The 21,956-nt window shown below is 45.0% G+C and overlaps 1 protein-coding gene across 1 annotated transcript in view; it reads left to right on the top strand.

The window, feature by feature from the left end:
- The window catches only part of PGAP1 (post-GPI attachment to proteins inositol deacylase 1), an 896,430-nt gene that overhangs the window by 275,744 nt on the left and 598,730 nt on the right, over positions 1–21,956 (top strand). Inside the window, exon 11 of the mRNA XM_078680427.1 lies at positions 17,606–17,652. Within this exon, the coding sequence (XP_078536553.1) occupies positions 17,606–17,652 (47 nt within the window). The remainder of the gene's footprint in view (positions 1–17,605; positions 17,653–21,956) is intronic.

Below are 21,956 nucleotides of genomic sequence, written 5' to 3'. Positions count from 1 at the left end.
TGAACTCAGCCAAGGACGTGATTCCTAAACTCCCCAAGGATGTTCGGAGCCACTTTGCTGAGTTGCTGGTGGACACTCAGAAGGTGGCCTGTCCGGTGATTCAGTCTCGGCTTGACACGGCTGACTCCGTTGCCATGGTGATGGGTTCCGCGGTGGCTACTAGGAGGCACATCTGGCTGAGAGGATGGGGTTCTCTCCTGATGTTCAGGCCATGCTGTTGGATGTTCCTTTTGATGGCTCCAGACTTTTTGGGACCAAGGCGGACTCTCAGCGCTACAACGCTTTGAAGACAGCAGAGCTACTGCTAGTTCTCTAGGTTTGCAATCTCAGCCTAGCGGCTGTGGGTACCGAAGATTTTGGGGTTTTGTAAGGGTGGCTCCTTTTTGGGCCCTCGTGCAGCAGCTACAACAGGCGAACCCGCTGTACAGAGTATACAGAGGGAAGGGTAGAGGTCGTCTGCAGGGAGCTGCTCGCCAACAAGTCTCTTCCTCCTCTTCCTCTCCTGTCCCCCCAACTGGCTCAGCAGGGAAGCAGCTCTAGATCCCCCATCTTGGAGCATGTTGGACCTGTTAGAGGTCGGGTATCCCACTTTCTACAAAATGGAAATCTGTTATGTCAGATCTTTCGGTTTTAAATCTTGTAGAAAATGGGTACACCCTTCCTTTCTGGGAGTTTCCCCCTCCTTTCCCTCCTCACCAGGACTGGTGTCCGGAGGATCATCTGTTGCTCCTGCAACAAGAGGTCCTGTCCTTGTTACAGAAAGGTGCGATAGAGATTGTTCTGGAACAGGAAAGGTGTCAGGGATGATACTCCTGGTACTTCCTGATCCCCAAAAAGAACGGGTGATTGAGGCTGATCCTAGACCTCAGGATCTTGAATTTTTCCCTCGAACAGGAGAAATGATGTTGACCCTAGCTCAGGTTCTTCTGGTGCTGCAGCAGGAAGACTGGATGGGGTCGATCGATGTACAGTATACGTATTTTCACATTCCCATCCTGAAGTTGCATTCGAAGTATCTCCTTTTTACCGTGAGATCTCAACATTATCAGGTTGCCGTCCTTACGTTTGATCTTACATCCACCCCACAGGTCTTCACATAGGTGATGGCGGTGGTTGCGGCACATCTCAGAGGTCGGGGTTCCCTGTTTTCCTCTAGCTAGACGACTGGCTGCTAAAGGCAAAGTCGCCAGAGATTTTTCTTCATCATCTGCAAGTAACAACTCTGCTGTTGTTCGACTTGGGCTTTTCAATAAATGTGTCCAAATATCACCTGGTGCCCTCTCAGTGCAAACTGTTCATAGGAACAGTACTGGACACTACAGTGAGTTGCGCTTTCCCGCCTCCTCAGAGGATTCTAGACATCCAAGCTATGATTCCAATGTTTCAAGATGGAGCAGCGGTTCCAGTCCTGAAGGTTCTATGTCTGCTCGGTATGTTTGCTTCCTGCATACTGTTGATCAACCATGCACGCTGGCACATGAGAGCACTACAGTGGTTCCTCCGTAGGAAGTGGTTTCAACACAATGGGGATCTCAGGGATGGGGGTCAGAATATCCAGAGACACTGCAGTGGAGCTGTTATGGTGGAGTGTTTCAGACAACCTGTCTTAAGTGAAGCCGGTTCAACCTCCTTCTTCAGTGGCCACAGTGATAACGGATGCCTCTATTCTGGAGTGAGGTGCTCATCTGGGATATCTGGAGATCAAGGGTCTTTGGTCTCCAGAGGAGAGATAGCTTCACATCAATCTTCTGGAATTACGGACGATACATTTGGCTCTCAAGGCCTTTCTTCCCTCTCTTCGCAGTCAGTCAGTTCTGGTTCTGACAGACAACACTACCGCGATGTGCTACATCAACAGAGAGGAGTAGGGTCACATCGTCTCTGTAGAGAGGCTCTGCGACTCTGGTCCTGGGCGCAGGGACATCAGATTTGTATAATTGCAGATCGCCTGGCCGGGGAGCTATATGTGCATGCGGACAGTCTCAGTCTGGACGATCACATGATCACAGTCTGGACAATCTTCATCTGGCGGTAGTCCATCACATTTTCAGGATGTGGGGATTTTCTCGGATGTACCTGTTTGCCACCCACGAGAGCGCTCACTGCCCGTCGTTCTCCAGTCTCCAGTATCTGATGCGGGAAGTGCTGTGGGACGCGTTTCAGTTAGATTGGGGCTCACAGCTTCTTTACGCTTCCCTCCCATACCCTTGATTCCTCCTGTTCTGAGGAAGATTCGCCAAGACCGGGCCCAAGTCATATTGATCGCCCCAGATTGGCCAAGAAGGGTGTGGTACAGAGACCTTCACCTCTCATCGCACCCTCTGCTCCGTCTCCCTCTCAGGTTAGACCTCCTCTCGCAATCACAGGGGCAGGAGTCTGCACCTTCATGCCTGTTGATTGAACGAGGCAACCTGAGTTCTTTCTCTCTCCCACCGGATGTGGTGGATGTTATATTATTGGCCAGAAGACACTCTTCCAAATCTGTCTATTATGGATGGTGGGCCTAGTTTGTTAAATGGTGCGGAGAGAGATTAATTGATCCTTTGCAGGTCTTCACTCTTACCTTGGTTTAACAGGGTTGTGCTGTAGCAACTGTTAAAGGCTACTTGTCTGCCTTGTCAGCTTTTCTTTGCTTACCAGACCAACCCTCATTGTTTAAGTCTCCTATAGTCATGAGATTCATTAAGGGTCTCACTAACAGGTTTCCTCCCACTGCATTTATCATGCCACAGTGGAATTAAAATGTAGTTCTTACTTTTCTGATGGGGTTCCCCTTTGAACCTCTTCATAGTTGTCCGTTGAGGCTCCTGTGTTTAAAGACAATTTTTCTAAATGCAATTACCCCTGCTAGGAGGGTTAGTGAGTTAAAGGCTCATAGTTCTAAGCCTCCTTTCACATCTATTCATGCAGATAAGCTGGTTCTTAGGACCAGAGCTGCTTTCCCGCCTAAGGTGGTCACTTCTTCCCACCTAAGGCAATATATCACTCTTACCACTTTACATCCTCTCTCTTCTAAGGAGGAGGAGAGACTTCACCGCTTGGACCCTAAGAGGGCGGTCAGCTTCTACCTGGACAGGTCTAAAGACTTTAGGCTGGACGACTAACTCTTCATTGGATATGTGGAAAAGATGAAGGGCAAGGCTGTCCACAAGCGAACTCTGCCCAGGTGGATCATCACGATCTGCTGTGCCTTGGCCAAGAAGGTGCCTCCTGTAGGTATTCAAGCTCATTCCACCAAGGCGGCTACTTGGGCCTTCCTCCACACTTTTGCGAAGCATTACTGCTTAGATTGGGAGGTGAGGAGGGATGGCCATTTTGCACGTTCTGTGCTGCAGGATCTTTTGGTATAGGTAGGTGGACACCCTCCTCCGGGAGCGGGACTGCTTGGGGATTCAATTCAAAAGGTAAGGAATCCACAGGCAGATGTATTCATAAGAAGAACAAGTTACTTACTTTCGATGAATGCTTTTTCTGGTGGATACGGTATCTGCCTGTGGGTTCCTCACTTATTCACCCACCTCCCAGTTGTCTACCTACTTATACCGAAAATAATTATGTGGTATGACATTCTTGCATTCATTGTCATTGGAAATGATATGATGCTTGTCACTAGGAAATGCCTATGTTTTAGAAGTTCCAGTTTCCTTTCTTCTTGAATAGTATGTGCATATTTTGCATACTGTGTACATTTGTGAAATGTTGTCAGTTCACCCGTTCGCCTCGAAGGCATGGAAAAAAAATGGGTGGAACTGACGTCAGCATGCTGACGAGGTCTTCTTCTGGCTCCGATGACGTCGCCAGAGTCGCGAGCTGTGCCGTGCTATTGTAATGTCCTCGTTGACGTGGCAGAGCTATGAAAAAAAAAGTTTCCTTGGAATGCTGCGCAAGGGGTAATTCAAAAGGTGACTAATCCACAGGCAGATACTGAAGCCACCAGAAAAAGCGCTATCGAAGGTAAGTATCTTGTTTGTTTTCCTCTGCCCTGTAGCAAAGCATCCCATTCAAGTATTCTCCACCTTCTACCAATTGTTTTGGACTCAACACTATTTTTTTTACCACTCAACGTCTTCATTTTGCTGGACCCTGCTCTGTATCTTTACTTTAGTTCTTAGTTGTTTTTCTCATCCTCACTTCAGGGCAGTCTATTTTGCAAAATCCAAATGCGTTCTTGCTGTGAGCAACCATTGCTGCAGTCTGACAATTGCCTGCTGTTTATGTAGTGCGAGTTTGTTCCCATGAGAGATGTTGAATCTAAAGAGAGAGTTAGGAGATACATATATGTGCTTGTTATCTGGGTGCAGTACTAAGCTGGTCAACATCCAAAGAGGTAGAAAAACATTCCTTCTGTGTAGGTTAGATGTATTGTTTGTCAAAAACCTTAAGAAGAATGAAATCATCGGGTCACATGACATCTTTGTCCGAGTACTTTAGGATGTGTTCTGATTTGATTTCATCTCTTAATAGAGGAGCATTCCAGAAACTGTATTTGAAGGCCTACCTGCGGGCTTTACCTTCCTTGACAATCTTAGATGTAATTGCACAGCCAGGTTCCAGACCATTTCTCATTTTTGGTGTGGTGGCCACAGTCTGCCATTGAATCATGACATTTAGTAAGTCATCATTTTGGGGCAAAGTAACGGTATCATGTACCAATGAGGTGCAGGAAACATGTCTCTTCACTCTGGTGATTCTGAGGGCTTGCGCCGAGATATGCCAAGCCTTCTTTTAAGGGTTCGCCTGTCAAAAGTCTTATCTCTCCCAGAGTTATATGTGTTTATATCGAAAAACCAACCTGCAAACTGGTTCTGATAAATATTGTTTGTCAGACCTTTTTAGGATGAATTCTTCATCAAGAACGGCTTTCACCAAATTAATTGATCCCTTCTTGGTGAAAAATAATTTCGTTGTTTCTGCTTCTATTTTTCTTTTTCTTAAAGAATGGTCTCCCTTTGTGCCTCTCCCTCTTCTTCTTTTAGTCTGTTATTTTGCTTCTTCCTCTTTCCAAGTAGTTTGCCATTTAAACCCCTTTCTTTTCTTCTTCCTATGTTTCTTACTTTTTTGGGGTATGTTTCTTTCTTCTGTCCACCTCGTTCATGCCCACTTCCGCTTGAGGGTTCTGTTGCCCAATGTCTTTCTTCACTTTTGTGCCCTCTTCTCACCTTTGTGTCTTTACAGTTTTCTTCTGTTTTTAATTTGCGGTCTCCCTCGTTTCCTTTCCTTCTGTCAAGTATAACTTTCCCATGAAAATCTAGTAATTTTCGTGGTAAAGTTCTTTTGTCACTATGACTATATCCTAAAATGGAACTTTGTGAGCCTTATTTCACCAGGGTGGCTTTGTTCAGTTGAGGTTTAGTCATAGTGATGGAATTCCCTTTACCACAACCATCATCACTGGAGTCCCTTTCTTATTATAGTTGAACTCTGCTGTTGCCTAATGTAAGCAATGGTTGAGCAGGAGAATGTTATCTATTCTGTGGGTAACAGATTACAGAGATTGAATTTTCCTAAGGTTATGGCACCTTCCATCTAGTACATAGTGAAGAAGTTCTGGTGTCCAAACCTGGACAATGATGGTAAAAGTCCTTTTTATTATTATGATGACATCTGTTCTGTTGTCACAGATTGGCATTCGGGTAGACTGAAAACATACTCCAGAAGAAAAATAAATTAGGATATGTTTCCTGATGCAAAACTATAATGGGGAACAGAATAAAAGATCAGATGTTTTTTGCACCAGGATATCAGTAAGCAAAAACGTCAAAAGGTTGAAATAGAGACTTCAAGTTTGGATGACTTCCAGGCATCGAGCTGAGCAGATCAACACGGTTGGGAACCTGATCTCTTGCCCCAGAGACAACTTCCATGACCTAAATGGCCATAGAGGTGATAAGCAGATCCCTGGTGAAACATTCACCCAAACCACGTGACTGATGTTGGGACAGATGGATCGAACTCTGACAAAGCTGTGCTAAAGAAGCGCAATGGCGACTTGTTGGAACTCACCCCCAGGGCAGCAGATAGACTAAAATGAGACTGATGCTGTAACATGCTGCTGAAAGAGACTCGCCTAGGGGAGGTTGATAGCACTAAGGTTTGAAAATTGAAGGGGCGTGGGGGCATGATAGCTGATTCTAGTGTTAGTGCTTGGCAGGGATGCCTTTGAAGTGCGAGTTACTCCCCCCCTCATACATAATGTATTTGTTGATAGGCAGAAGACAGCTGTCTTCCACCCAAGGGTGACAGTATTCACAGTTCATTGAGAGGGTGTATCAAGAACCAGCATTGGGGGAGGTCAATGAGATGTACACCAGGTCACCGATGTCCTGAGGAGGTCACATGCACCACCGCTATTGTTTGCACCATCCCTTTCGAGATATGATGCAGAAACAGAAGCACACCTTTATAACATGATATGTAAAAGGCCTGAATAATGCCTTCAAACGACATTAAATCCATGTATATCTCGGATGCAGAGGAGTCCACATTGCTTTTATACAGCACACTCATCAGATTATAGGAGGGTGTGAGACTGAAGCAGAGCTGGATGGGCCAGTCGTTCTCCACATGCTACTCGTTATATGCCGGGCGATATGATCTGCATGAGACTTGGGATGCTCTTTACTCCACCCCATATGCAAATAGACCCTCAAAGCAAGTACTTCTTGGTTGGGGCAGACTACACGGAATGGAACTACGGCAAACATTTAAGCACCTAACATTGGACTGAGCTGGGTTTCTTATTCCACTGTCGGAGCAGCTAGCGGGCTTTGTGTCTTTGCCAGCTGTGATTGGAAGATATTTTAAATGTGGTAGTAACACTGAACTCAGTAGGCCATAACCCTGTTGCCAACCTCTCCAGTCAGAGAATGGCTGGTGCCCTGAAGGACTGTACTGCATGTTGGGATTTGGTACACTCTTAGAGCGACCTCAACTCAAGCACCACTGTATATTCCTCCTGTTTAAATGTTTACGACTTATATGTGCAACCCAATAAAATATATTGTACCAGAAGCTTACACCCAATAGTTGAGCAGACTGAATTCCTCTGTAGAAACAGTCTCTAGTCTTTGGCCACTGCCCACTCTTGATGACCATATTGATGGAAATGGTGAGACCATTGATACCCCGATGAAAACTTCAGACCTCAGCACTTGGAAAAAAAACACTATTTAGTAACACAATTAAGAAGACATATCACAATACTTCAGAGTTAATAAAGGCATGGCATCTCGCATGCTTATAGGACGAGAGGCATTTAAAATAGTCATCTGGGGTCAAGGTGGAGGAGGTTATGGAAGTTGTGAGAATGCCCGAAATGCCTTGATGATAAATCTTAAATTTTCAGGAAACATGCTCAAGGTATTTAACCCATCAGATTGCTGGTCCAAAACAAGAGGTTTCCTCTTAAAGGTGATGCGTAAAGGGCCCTGCACTCGCAGGAAGGGTTTTATGAGGCTTTTAAAACATACTACTATTCCTTATATACTGAACATGCTTCAACGTAAGATGTGACTTCTTGGATGATGCAGTACTGTCCTCTTTACGTCAACACCAGAAAGAGGACAGAGATGCCACACTGACAATTCAGGAGCTTAGCAAAGTGATTAGTGAGCTTGCTAAGTACAAGACCCATGGATCTGATACTGAATGTTATGCAGCGTAAGCAGAAGTGCTTAGCACCTCAGTTGTTGGCTATGTATAATGCAGCCAGAGAGCAAGGCAGCCTTCCTTCGAACACAAGAGAGTCTTTGATTGTCCCACTGCCCAAACCCAGCAGGGACCTACAAGGGACAACATCTTATAAACACTTATCAATGCCTAACTTTGATTAGAAGATGCTCAGTAAGATAGTGGTGAGTCAAATGATGAAGCGTTTACCCGTAATTGTGCACCCTGACCAAAATAGGCTTGTGCTGGGGTGAGAATATCTCCCCCCAGTAAGTAATGGTCCAGCTTTGGTTTCTGCTGACCTGAAGAAAGTGTTTGTTATGGTTGGCTAGGAGCTTGTTCTCAGGCACTTAGGTTTCGGAGAGGACATGCTGCAGTGGGTTCCGTTGTTATATTCCAGAACGTTGACAAATATTCAAACTGAGAGATTGATCTCTGACTCATATGGATTTGGGAGGGGAACAAACCAGGGACAGTAGAAGCCAAAGAGCACCACAGCCAATATGCAGAAGATATCACAAAGAGGCAGTGACTGTAACAGTAGAGTAGGCTAAGCAACATCTCAGTGCACAAGATGCTTGGAAAGGGTATAGAGATTGAAGGCTTCGAAACCAGTACAGAGGATGGTGACCACAGCAGTGCATGTACAGGCAGCAGGTGGTATGTAGATTTGGCTTCAACTCACGCTACAACAAGGCCTCAGCAGCTATATAAATCCTGTTGAGCAGTGGTTGCCATCAAGAGCCCATTGCAACAGAATGCTGAATACCTGTGTTCCTTCCTTCATCAATAGTGATTGGGCTGCAGGAGCGTCCATGGTTAACTTGAAGCAACAGAAGTATTCTAGCATTCCTCTGGCACAAGTGGTCTGCCTCCATTGATCTTCTTAGATACTTGAAGGCTCATTTGCAGTTCCTTTTCTGAGGAACGTTATCACCACCAGTGACATTTAAAATCAGTAGAAACCTAGTCAATCTGTGCTGATCTTACCTTGCTAAAGTTTTTCCATCTACTCCTTAGCCCTGATTGCTTTTGTTTCCCTTGAAGCACCAAGCTGAGCATCATGGAGACTGCCCCCAAAGCTTCTGCTCCCCCATAGTCAAACAACCTCAGCATAGCTCTTGAATCCCAATAGTGCTCTATACATTTCCATCTGGAGAGTACTAACAGCTCATTAAACCGGTTCAAGAAGTGCAGAAGAAACTGACCCTGGGGCTACATACTAAATGTTTCTGAACAAGTAGCACAGAATTATTTATGATTAAGCAGTTTTTGATGACGATGGTGGCCTCCTTGAACATTAAGACCTCACTCTCCATTGTGGATTAGAAGGCAAAGGTTTTGAGAACTTTGAAAAGGAAATGTACCTTTTCAGCGTTTGCTTAATAAAGCATGTCAGTGCCGGTCTGACCATGGCCAACTAAGTGTTGTATCTGCATTATGAGTTTCAGCACTATGCTTTCCACTTACAAGATATGTCCAAGAAGAGTTCAAAGGCATTTTTCACCTTCCTAATAAGTGGCTGCACGGAAAAAGTCAATGTCCCGTGCCCTTATGGTCACTTCTTGCAGGCCTTTGACTAGTCTCACTGTAAGTGAGACATGCATAGCTGAATTGAAGGAACCGTCTTAGAATAAAGTAATTGATCTGCTATTTAATGGGATTAATCTTTTTGATCCCTCACTGGGTAAGGTACTGTAGCATTGTATGACTGCAAAAGTTATGGCCAAATTATTGGGCTCCTTTGAAGCAGTACAAACCAAACCCGAAGTATCCTTTGCTGACTATGGTTTTCCTGTGATTTCTTAATATTTTTTCAATTTGGAAGCTAATTTCCCTGTATCAGCTTCACAGTAGTACCTCAAAACAGGATGCTTCGAGGGTAGACCAAGTCTGCCACCTATCCTCCGCTGAAGTCAAGAAATCCCAATGAACTTCTTGTGGCCTTCGTGTTCTCCACTATTCCATTTCTGGAAATCCACTGCTGTAGGAGGATAGATTCCATCCACTATCATCACTATAAACTAATCAAGGAGGATGCCTCTATGCTTTTGATTTTTTGCAGCGGCTTTACTCTGAAACACCACTGCTATTACTGATACAAACTTATATCTAGCATCAAAGGTTGTAGGAGTACTAGCCTTTCTAATTTGAAGAAGAAGAGTAGGTCCTTCCACTCCTGACTGACACCTGTAATGACATCTTAATTAATAATTAATTGACATCATTGTTCTCCGGGTAGGGATCCTTTGGAAGTTAGCCCTGTTACTATTATCAGTGTGAGCCCTCTTTCTGGTACCTGTCTTTTGGAAGTTAATTCTCCTAATAGGGCGATTACTGTGGCTTTGAGTGAATCTGTTAATTCCCAGAGCTCGGCATTAGAGGGCCAACAGAGGGGCCTTAGTGGCAAGGGAAGGCATACTGCCAGGGGTCATCTTGGCCTACACAACAACATTGTTACTTATTCTGAGGTAAACTCTATGGTCTCGTGGAATGTGGCAGGGCTCAGAAGTAAGGTTATGTCTCCAGAGTGGTTGTCCTTTCAAGACGGTAAAGATCTTATTCTACTCCAGGAAACATGGTTGGTTGCTCTAGAGTTTAAACCTGGATACCTTAACTTCCATGTACCAGCGACCCCGAGTCTGAGAGGGAGACCAAAGGGGGGAATTACTTACCTGGGTTAAACAGGATAGTAGATACACAATCCACCAATTGGATTCCAATAGCAAAGATATTTTATTAATTCAAATTAAATGCTCAGATTGTAAAGATCTGTACATTTTTTATATTTATTCAAGGGGATTGCCCGGGGGCAAATACTCTGACACTATTGAACAATAGACGCTCTCCTAGACCTTCATAGTAGTAAAGGCAATGTGATAGTAGCAGGGGATCTCAATTGTTGTTTTGAACCTTTGGATAGCAATGACTTAGATCTCACTCTGGAAGAAGATTCCATATGGAATATCCCTCAGTTGACAGTAGCTCCAATTAAAAAATGGTCAGAAGCTGCACTTCAGCTCAAAGTTCTATGTGTAGGTCATGGGCTACGTGCAACAAATGGAAGAATGGCTTCCTGCAAACATGGCGCATTCACTTTCAATAATGGCTCAAGTAAGAGCCGTATTGATTATATCCTTATTAATAAAGAGAACTGGCCCAATCTTAAGGATATGATGATAGTGGAAAGGGTCGAGAGTGATCACGATCCGTTAATTTAATTTTTTCAGCTATTTAACTCCTATCATCAAGAGGGTCCTCCAGATTGTGTGGACATTGTCCTCTCTAACGACACCAGACGAATCCGATGGGCTAACTGTTTACTAAAAGAGGATAAGATAGACGCGATGAGGGAATTGACTGTCCAGGCCACAAAGGAACTTCAAAATCTTACCACAAAGGAGGAAGTTATAACCAATGTCAATCTGATTCATAACAAACTTTTTAGCCAATTCAGGTGTTTTTTTTAATAAAAAAAAGGTGTCAAATAAACCAAATAGGCCAGTAAAAAAGGAAGATCAATGGTACGGGAAGTCCTGTAGGGCGGCATATAAAGTATTAGCAGATGCTGTTAAATCAAAAGATAGAGATACAATAAAGAAAGCCAGCGCGCTCTACAAAAAAGCCCAATATGATGCGAAACTGGCATGGGACGAGGACTATTGGAGGGAGTTGTTGTGCGCTAGTAATGAAAGATCCATGTGCTCCTTTTGGGATATGGTGAAATGGGGCAGGGGGATTAATAGGGGAGAACCCACAAATTATGTTCCACCTAACCTCTGGGTCTCTCACTACGCGTCCCAGTTTGCTCCACCAGAATTGGCTGGCGATGCGAGCGCGGATCCTATCATTTTCAATCGGGATATTATCCCATTGTGTTTCGACATAGCAGAGGTCAGTAAGATACTGAATACCATTCCCAAGGGTAGGGCCCCGGCCTGGGCTTAGTCCCTGCTGAGTTATTCATGCATGAGAGGTCTGGGCACCATATATCCAATCTCTTATAAACGGCATTGCCACAGGCTCACCCGTACCTGACACCTGGAAGGGCGCTGACATCATTCCGATCTTTAAGAAGGGGGAGCGCTCAGACCCAGGAAATTACAGGCCTATCAGTTTAATTGACTGCATCCAAAAGGTGGTAGCTAGGCTGGTACTACAGAGAATCCAAGGGTGGATTGAGGAGGAAGAGGCGCTGTCTCCTCTCCAGGCCAGGTTCCGTAGTCATACTAGCACGATTGATCAAGTGTTTAGATTTGTTTTAATTTACTGGCGGGTGGTAGTGTTGGGGGGTACCCTCTTTGCGGCTTTTGTCGATCTTAAATCCGCATTTGACTTGGTGCCACGAGCTAAAATGTGGGCTGCCTTTGCTGACCAGGGCATGCCGTTGGATATCTACATCAACAGGGTGATCAACTACTACGAGCATCAACCAACTGATGCCCCGAAGTTGGATGGTAAGTTGATCCCCCTGTTGATGTTTGCAGACGATACCTTATTAATCTCTAAGACACAACAAGGCCTGCAAAAGGCCGTAGATGTTTTTGAGGTATTCTGCAAAGACCATGGACTTGCTATAAATGTAAGCAAGACCAAGTTCATGGTCCTTCACAAGTCCAAGCATGTTAGGGGGAAGGTAGCTATGAATGGGGTGCTATTAGATCAGACCCAGGTTTTTTCATATCTGGGGATTACCCTAGCTTCTAAACTAAACTGGAAACACCACACTAACCAGCTGGCTACGAAACATGCCCAACTAGCATGGGCACTAACGAAAGAATTCTTCCTATCCCACACTAGGCCCATCAACCCAGTTATTAAAATTTACGATGCTAAGATAGGTGCAGCTGTTCTTTACGGGGCAGAATTATGGGGTTTTAGCAATCTTACCCGCTTGGCAGGTGCTCAGAACAAATTTCTGCGTGGTATTACAGGTCTTCCTGTGTCAACCCCCCTGACTCCCCTCCTTTACGATCTGGGATGCCAATGCTTGGAGGATATGGCCCGATACCGACCAGTTGCATACTGGAGGAGATTGTGGGTCACTCCGGAACTCTCCCAGTATGCTCGGGCATTCCTCGAAGTTAGAGACGCTGATAGGGCTCATAAAATCCCATGGATGAGGGAGGCAAGAGCAACATATTCTGCTATGGGTTTATCGTTTTTGTGGGAAGACCCGACAGCTAATTAATTCCCTCCAAGAAAAATGTTTAGAGAACTATACTGGAACATGGTTTTATTGAAGCGTTTTGGTCGCTGTTCCAGTCCGTCTCTAACCATGGAGTTTTTGGAATTAAAACATTCTCCTGCTCGTGAGGGTTATTGGGACTGGATCACCGTCCCTGTGGATCGGAAGAAGTACCACCAGTTTAGGGTTGGCACACTACCGATTAATTCCTTCACTGCTAAATGGAATGGTGGATGTAACACCAGTTGCCCTTTTTGTCCCACCCAATGAGAAAGCATTGGTCATATACTCTTCATCTGCCCCGAATATAAAGTTCCAAGGCAAGCTTGGTTAAAACCTATCTGTTTGCACTTAGGTCTTAAAACAGGTTGTGAGTCCGTAAGGATTCTACATTCTAATAATTCACAACCTGTGGTAATAGCTGTGGCTAAGTTTCTCCACTGGATGTGGATATTCTGAGCTCGTAAATTGTGTTTACATAGATAAATTGTCTGCTGTTTTAAAGTTATCAAATGTGATCATGCCACCTAAATATATATTTATAGCTATAAGTTGTATGTGTAAATTTTAGAAATCTTTTTGTCTGATTTTAAATACAAACTTTTTACATTTGGGCAATGAATTGTACATATTTTAAATCAATGTCAAAACATTTGAAATTCCCCAATTAATTTACTTAATTTATTGTTCTAACTAGTGTTTGGACGGTTGACAATTGGTTCTAACCCTGTACTGCTTTGTGGTATTACGATAATCTGCCGAATGAAATGCTAATGTATAGGTTCAATTGTGTAATGTTTAGTCTTTTTATTATGTTGTCTTTTATGATTTCTAAATCGAAATAAAGACTAATGAAATGACATCTTAATGGCAACAGTTTAGGAAAAAAATTGATTTCATTTGGCAGATGTGTAGTATTCCTATTTAAACATTCCTGCATATCAGGAATCAAAGCAGTGCATCTGGTTTGCCATCGGAATTCAGCATGTTCAATACAAAACACAACTCAACCAGAATTTCCAAATTTGCTGGATTTTTGGCTGTCATATTGCAGTTGCTGAAGTACAAGTGTTAACCCTTCTGAGATGTGTGACCTTATTTCTTTGACTCCTTTTGGTCTCATTCTTTACAAAATCATCTTTTTTTGCCATCAAGTAAGATCCAGTTAATTAGGGTTGTTCTTAACAACGGACAAGTTGGAGATTTCCTGTTTCCAGACAATGTTGGCCATAGATCAAATTTACTTTGTTTAGACGTTATTTTCTTAAGTCAAGGCAGTGCACCAGCTCGGTAAAATAATAATCTAATGCACATATCAATGTCCTCTCCAAATAGCATCTCCTCAGTAACCCCATATTTGAAGCTAGAGCAAGTGGTTATCTGGGTTCAGACCAGGAAGCGGGAGACAAACATAGGGTACTCTAATGAATTTTCAGTAGCAGCCACTGAAGGCACTGAATAAGGACCAGCCAAATTATTTGAAGTATCAACAACCTAGTGGAAAATGCAGGCCTACCATCTAATCTTACTCATCCATGACTACATGTGCATAGATGGACCTCCTGTATCTGGTATGTTCTTATGTTCTGGAGCTGGATTGCTTCAATTATTTATTCATCAGATTTCACCAAAAGCTCTTTAGCTGACACAACCCCGAGTTGAAAGACTATAACTAAGTGTGAACAAGTCAGAATATTTACATCAGCTCTGGACTCTCTATGCTATCAGTGGAAAAAGAGCCACTTTCAAGATACTATGCATGACTCACTAAGCCTTCTGCTACCAGGGACCCAATTACTCAAGCAAGTTCTTCAACCACCACAGAAGGAACTCATAACTTTAGATCTGTGACAGATACCGGAATTGTATTAGAAATCATTCAGTAAAAAATGTGTAGGAGAGACAGCCATAGGAGTATGTCTCCTACAAGCACAAAATGTATTGTCTAAGATTCCACTCTTAGGCAACAAGACCATGTTAGATCCAATAACTGATGTTTGTTCTCTACTTTCATGCGTTTCAGGAAGAGTGCATTAATACTGGAAAACAAACTCCTGCATAGGAGAACTACCAGACCCAGGTGACAATGACCTGCATGTCACACAGGGAATAGAAAGCCTACCCAAACCAGATGCCTGTTTGCGATTCATTTGAGCTGTTCGTTCTCCCCTTTCCTACCTGCCCGCCCGTCCCTGTTTGTTCTCCCCTTTCCCACCTGCCCTCCTGTCACTGTTTGTTCTCCCCTTTCCTACCAGTCCTCCCGTCCCTGTTTGTTCTCCCCTTCCCACCCGCCCTCCTGTCCCAGTTTGTTCTGCCCTACCACACCCACCCCCTGTCCCTGTTTCTTCTCCCCTTCCCACCCACCCACCCTCCTGTCCCTGTTTCTTTTCCACCTTCCCACCCGCCCTCCCGTCCCTGTTTCTTCTCCACCTTCCCAACTGCCCTCCCGTCCCTGTTTCTTCTCCCACTTCCCATCCACCCTCCTGTCCCTGTTTATTTTCCCCCTTCCCACCTGCCCTCTTGTCTCTGATTCTTCTGCCCCTTCCCACCTGCCCTCCCGTCCTTGTTTCTTCTGCCCTTCCCAACTGCCCTCTCGTCCTTGTTTCTTCATCCCTCCCCATCCGTCCTTGTTTCTTATCCCCCTTCCCACCCGCCCTCCTGTCTATGTTTATTCTTCACCTTCCCACCCGCCCATCTTTCTTCTCTTCTTCTCACCCGATCTCCCGTCCTGTTTCTTTTCCCCCTTCCCACTCACCCTCTCGTCCCTGTTTCTTCTCCCCCTTTAGTCCCTGTTTCTTCTCCCCCTTCCCACCTACCCTCCCGTCCCTGTTTGTTTTCCCCTTTCCCACCCACCCGTCCCTGTTTGTTCTCCCCTTCTCAACCACCCGTCCCTGTTTGTTCTCCCCTTCTCACCCACCCGTCCCTATTTGTTCTCACCTTCTCACCCACCCGTCCCTATTTGTTCTCCCCTTCCCAAGTCCCTGTTTGTTCTCCCCCTTATCCCATCACTGTTTCTTTTCCCGCTTCCCACCCGCCCTCCCGTCCCTGTTTGTTCTCCCCTTCCCACCTGCCCTCCCATCCCTGTTTTTCTCCGCCGTACGTCCCTGTTTTTTCTCTCCCTTCCCACCCGCCCTCCCGTCCTTGTTTCTTCTCCCCTTCCCACCCGCCCTCTCGTCCCTGTTTCAGCTCCCACTTTAGTCCCTGTTTCTTCTCCCATTCCCACTCGCTTTCCCGTCCCTGTTTGTTCTCCCCTTTTCCACCCACCCATTCCTGTTTGTTCTCCCCTTCCCACCCACCCGTCCATATTTGTTCTTCCCTTCCCACCCACCCAACCTCCCATCCGTTCTCCCCCTTATCCCGTCCCTATTTCTTCTCCCCCCTTACCCTGTCCCTGTTTCTTGTTTCTTCACCCACTTCCCACTCACCCACCCTCCCATCCCTGTTTCTTCTCCCCCTTTCCACCCGTGTTTCTTCTCCCCCTTCCCACCCACCCTCCCATCCCTGTTTCTTCTCCCCCTTAGTCCTTGTTACTTCTCTCCCTTCCCACCGCACCCTCCCGTCCCTGTTTCTTCTCCCCTTCCCACCCTCCCATCCCTGTTTCTTCTCCCCCTTAGTCCCTGTTTCTTCTCCCCCTTCCCACAGCCCTCTCGTCCCTGTTTCTACTCCCCCTTCCCGCCCGTCTGTACTTGTTTCTTCTCCCCCTTACCACCCTCCCGCCCCTTTTACTTCTCCCCTTACCACCCACCCATCCCTGTTACTTCTCCCCTTCCCACCCGTCCCTGTTACTTCTCCCCTTCTCACCCACCCATCCCTGTTACTTCTCTCCCTTCCCACCCGCCCGTCCCTGTTACTTCTCCTCTTCTCACCCGCCCGTCCCTGTTACTTCTCCCCTTTCCCACCCGCCCTCCTGTCCCTGCTTCTTCTCCCCCCTCCTGTCCCTGTTTCTTCTCCACCCTCTGTCCCTTCTGTCCCCCCCTTCCACTGACAGAAATGTAAAAAAAAAATGCAATGAAGCTGCCAGCACTGGCTGCTTCATAGTGCTTTTTTGAAACTAGCCCATTACCCACACCCACCTGCCTCCTTTTTTACCCACTAGTTGCCTGACCTCACCACCACCGTTACCCACCCACCCCACTTACTCACCCACCCCGGCCCCATTTCTCACCCCTGCCCTCCAGCCATCCCCCCCCCCAACCGCCCCTCCTTAAACCACCGCCACCAAACCTCTCTTCAGAAATCTGCCACCTCATACAAGCCCATGTAAACTATGGATAAACTTAATAACTAAAAACATACACCTGGGGGTGCTCTTTGTGGAAGCAAAGCCTGCTATGTCTGTAGTAAACAGGAGCTACTTATGCAGATCCTTCAAAGATAGTTTCCATTTCTAACAGTAGTTGCACATTCATTTTCTTACATATTATGTGTTCCAAATGACATTAAGATGGTTTCTTCGCCTAATTAGAAACTATCTACTTAAATAAACCAGCAGCTACATCTTTACCTCATTACTTGTTTTTGGGTATTTCAAAGATTAGCTGACAGTAGAAGGGAGCTTTACTCATTACTTATATTTGTACAGGTTAGTCCCTTACAGCAGAACAATGCCATTTGTCACAAACGAGTGGTTGATTGAAAACATACTGTTCACATACTCCACAATTCAATTTTTTAACTGGAAATGTTACCTATTTGGTTTTCAAGTGAATTACGAAAAGCTAATTTTCTCACTTTGATTTAAATTGACAGTATACATACAGTTGGATTTATGGATGCACCGGTGGTGGAGTTAATTGGTAAGTGTTGCCACTGTTATGTTTTAGTGCTTCAGCATATTTTATAAAACACTGGAAAATACAGAATAAGTTTTACAGCATTAGGTATATCTAATTTGTCACTTTGGAAAATGTTCTAACTGCAACCTTCCTTGATTTATGTGTCATTATTTCACATACATATATCTTGAATAAGTAAAATCTTGAGTCTCTTATTATAATGGACCATAATTTGCAGGTATTACAAAAAAGACAAAATGTGTCTGAATTGCTGATGAGATGAGCAGGAGAGGGTGTGGCATAGGAGTGGTATTGGAAGATGAAGTAAAAAGGCACTTTTATAGTTATCCAAAACTACAGAGAGGGGTCCTACTCTGCCAAAGGGACAGGACACCAGCTAGACACAATGTCTTAAGAAATTGATCCCTTTGGGAAACAATAATCGCATACCCAATTCTCACTTATCATTCACCATCAAAAAGCCAATCACACAGTAGGGGGTCCACGCACGGGCGGGGGGACGGGGGGTGGTGGAAGGACTCACTGTAACGAGACTGTTTCTACACCTGGTGATTTCATGACATGGTATTACTTGATGGGTTTAGTGACGTGATATGACACAGCTTGGTTGCTGTTAATAGAGGATGGCTACGAAATAAGATAACTGTGATGTGTATCTGCAGGAGGGGGGTCGGTTCCCCCTGCGTCTTTAGCATTTCAGGGGAGGTGAGAGGCAATCTGCCATGTTTGGGGGTGGTTAGTTCTAAATCCACAGGTAGGGAGGCAGGGAGGGGATGGAGGTCAGGGGTGGGGGGGGTGTTCTGCAGTTTTTTGCTGCTTCCAAAGTTGTGGTGAACTCCTATGCTACGGGTTGGATAGACTGTTAAGTATGTGCTTTGGAGACGAGTTCAGGATAACTGTGTTGTTTTGCTTTCTTTGTTCTTTTTGAGTGCGACAGACTCAGGTGTGACAGTGCTGCTCTTATTTGCGAGTTGCGTCAAGAAGTGAGTGCTGTATTACTGACCTATTGGGCTATGAGTATCACCTTACTGGGGGGGGGGGGGGTGGGGGCGGTTTGCGGTAGCTGAGGCCCAGTGGGAAGGGAGGGCCCTGAATGTAGTATCTGTTTACCTGAAATTAACAAAGAAGGGAGGTAGAGTAAACGAAGTAGGATTCTTACTCCACAAGCTAACATGTATAAACAAAAGGAATCCTACCAGAGGGGATGGGTTTCCCAAGAGATATGGGAGCACTCAGTGTTTGTTAAAATACCCCTCACACACCAAAAGGCCCCTTGGTGTCATGCTTCATCATCGGGGTCTTCGCACCCCTCTATCGGGATGCGGCGTGCTACGACCTACGACTACGCGGGAGCACTGATAAATGGCTATGTGTGGTGTGTGGTGCACGTGATAAAGCAAATAATGTGAGTGGTGGTAGATAGTGACTGGTTAAAAAGTACCTGGCTCGTAGGTGAAAGGAATTTTCTTTTTATTCAAGACCTCGGGCTGGCACTATTAAAAGAAGTGAAGTGCGAGGTAACCTCTGTCGTGATAATGGACAGTAGCTCATGTGTGCGTCGACATGTTTCGAAGCAAACGCTCCTTCTTCAGGACGGGAGCACAACTTCCCCACCTTACTCACGTTTTACTAATCAGTAACTCAAAAATTTATGTTAGTTAACAAAAAGTGATAATTCTTAAGTGATAAAAAGGCTATAATGTGCCTACAGCGGTTTGTGGCTCAGGATACATGCAATTGCATGACCTGAAAAAGAAAAACCAAAAACAAAAATGAAAATGGTCTCCCAAGTTGTGGGTAGTTCTACAGGTGCAATCACCTGGAACAAACCATATAGCACAGTTTGCCCTGTAAAAGAAAAGACTTACAAAACATACACTACATGAAACACACAAGATTGTCTGAATAAAATATCAGGGAAATGTAGGTCATACTTAATAAATATGGTTTGCTTGCTTCATGAGCTCACACTGGCGTCAGGGGGTTAATTTGCTATTTTGAGCAATCTAAGTGGAGAGATACAAGGAGTAAAATGAAAGATGAACAGAGGAGTTGATAATCAGTACTTACTCACTTGTGATGGAAGAGTATTGCCAGAATTCAAGTTATATACTCACAGACCGGGGACGAGTGTTCACCGTCTACCCCACACGCAGCACCGCTCGAATGGTAGTGCGAGCTAGCTGTGGGTGGTATTTATACCATGGTATCCCAATTAGATTAGCCAACGTGACCAATTAGGCAGATGTAACATACTGACCAAATATGGGTTTTCCGCCAGCTTAGTTACCGGTTATTTGGTCCCACACACCTGATCACGATCATTGCATCCGGAAAACAGGAAGCGTTCCTCAACCGGCGCTGCCGCTTAGCATGTCAGCTTAGCGCATGCTCCGTTTGTCATGATGAAGGTGCGCATGCTCCGCTGGGAAATGCTACTCAGCCGCGCATGCGCGGTCGTGCGATTGGGCGCTTTTAGACATCTGCTCGATATAGATGGTGAACCTGGCCAAATCGGTGCCCCCAGATCTTGTTTGTTGGACATTATCGATTGGAGTAGCAAAGGAGTTATTCTAAATTAAAATAATGTTTTTTTTTTGCATGGAAACACAGACAGTAAGTCTGTATAATAATCAGAAATACATTAAACCAAGTCAAGTTTCATTGTAGTGGCAGTGGTTCCCAAACAGCGCTTCATTATGGGGGAAGGTAGTATTAATATGCCAACTGATAGATATGAGGACAAGGCTCTCACTTTAACTACGACAAATGCATTATACCTTCTTGGTTCTTTGTTGCTTTTAGTTGGATAATTGTGACCACGGCACCTCATCATTAAGCCCATGAATATGTGTGCCCAGGCGAAACACCCATCTTTGTTCCTTTTGGAACAAACCTTCATCAGATGGTAGTGATTCAATGATTGTCCACCTCAGGTCATTAACACAGTGCTGTTCTTCTAGGTAATGTGTTGCCATCTTGGTAGTGCTCTTTTTGCACCGGACATTGCTTTTGTGCTCACTCAATCTCGTCTTCACTGCTCTGGTGGTCATCCCCACGTATTCCAAACCGCAAGGGCAAGTTATCAAGTAGACCACGTTTTTGGTGTTGCAATTCGTGAAACGTCGTCGTTCCCAGGTCGTACCATTACTGAATGTGAGAGTCTTACTCTTTTTTGTCAAGTGGCAACTGCTACAATTGCCACAGGGAAAGTGGCCTTGAATCCCGACTGGGTTTGTCCTTGTATCAGTTTTCATTTTGGGTCTGGTATGCACCAGGATATCCTTCAGGTTCCGTCCACGACGATGGGCGTGCATCGGTTTCTCCAGGTGCAGGGTGCCACAATTTAGAATAGACCAGTGTCTGTTGATGATCTTAGACACCTCATTGGACACAGTGCTGTAAGTAGTGACACAAATCGGTCTTTTATTATCACTAATCTCCCGTTCTCTTTCTTCTAGGAGGGCTTCCCTGTGGTTGTTCCTTGCCCTTTTCATGGCTTTATTGATCGTCTTTGCTGGATACTGTCTTTGCAGCAGTTTTTTCTTGAGGTCACAAGCCTGTGACTTGTACTCGGTCAATTCGGTGCAGTTACGCCTCAGTCGTAGAAATTGGCCATATGGCAAGTTCTCTCTTAAATGTCTCGGATGGAAACTATCATATCTGAAGAGACAATTCCTTGCGGTAGGTTTAAAATGGGTGGTGCTCTTTAGTTTCCCACCTTCTGTATAGACATTCAGATCAAGAAAGACCATGGATTGGTCGGAAACAGTACTGGTGAATTTGAGAAAGGCATTTTGATTGTTCAGCCATGTTAGGAAATCCCTCGCTGATCTATGATCTCCATTCCAGATGACGAAAACGTCATCTATATACCTTTTCCAGGTGTCGATTCTGCTCCTGTAGGGGTTGTCTGAATGCAGTATCTTGTTAGTCTCTAGATGGTGGACGTATAACCCAGCCAGACTAGGAGCAAAAGTGCTGCCCATGCTGGTACCATGGCTTTGCAAGTAGAGAGTCCGTTTGTACTGGAAAAAGTTCTGTTGTAAAGCCAACGAGATACATTCCAAAACCACACCTCTCGGTGTTTGGTACTTCCAAGGGGTAGAGAATAAAACCTCTTCTATGATTTGGAGTGTCTCATCATGTGGCAAGCTCGTGTACAGACTCTCCACGTCTAAACTCATCAAGAGTTGTGTGGAGGGGTCAAAATCTCTGTTGTTTAACAGTTGTAGAACTGATTTGGTGTCTTTCAAATAAGTCGTTGTAGACTGGACCAGAGGACGTAGAAAGGCATCCGCAAA

Source organism: Lissotriton helveticus, chromosome 3_1, assembly GCF_964261635.1.
Source record: "Lissotriton helveticus chromosome 3_1, aLisHel1.1, whole genome shotgun sequence".
NCBI classification, from domain to species: Eukaryota; Metazoa; Chordata; class Amphibia; order Caudata; family Salamandridae; genus Lissotriton; species Lissotriton helveticus.
This window is presented reverse-complemented; position numbering and strand designations above follow the sequence as displayed.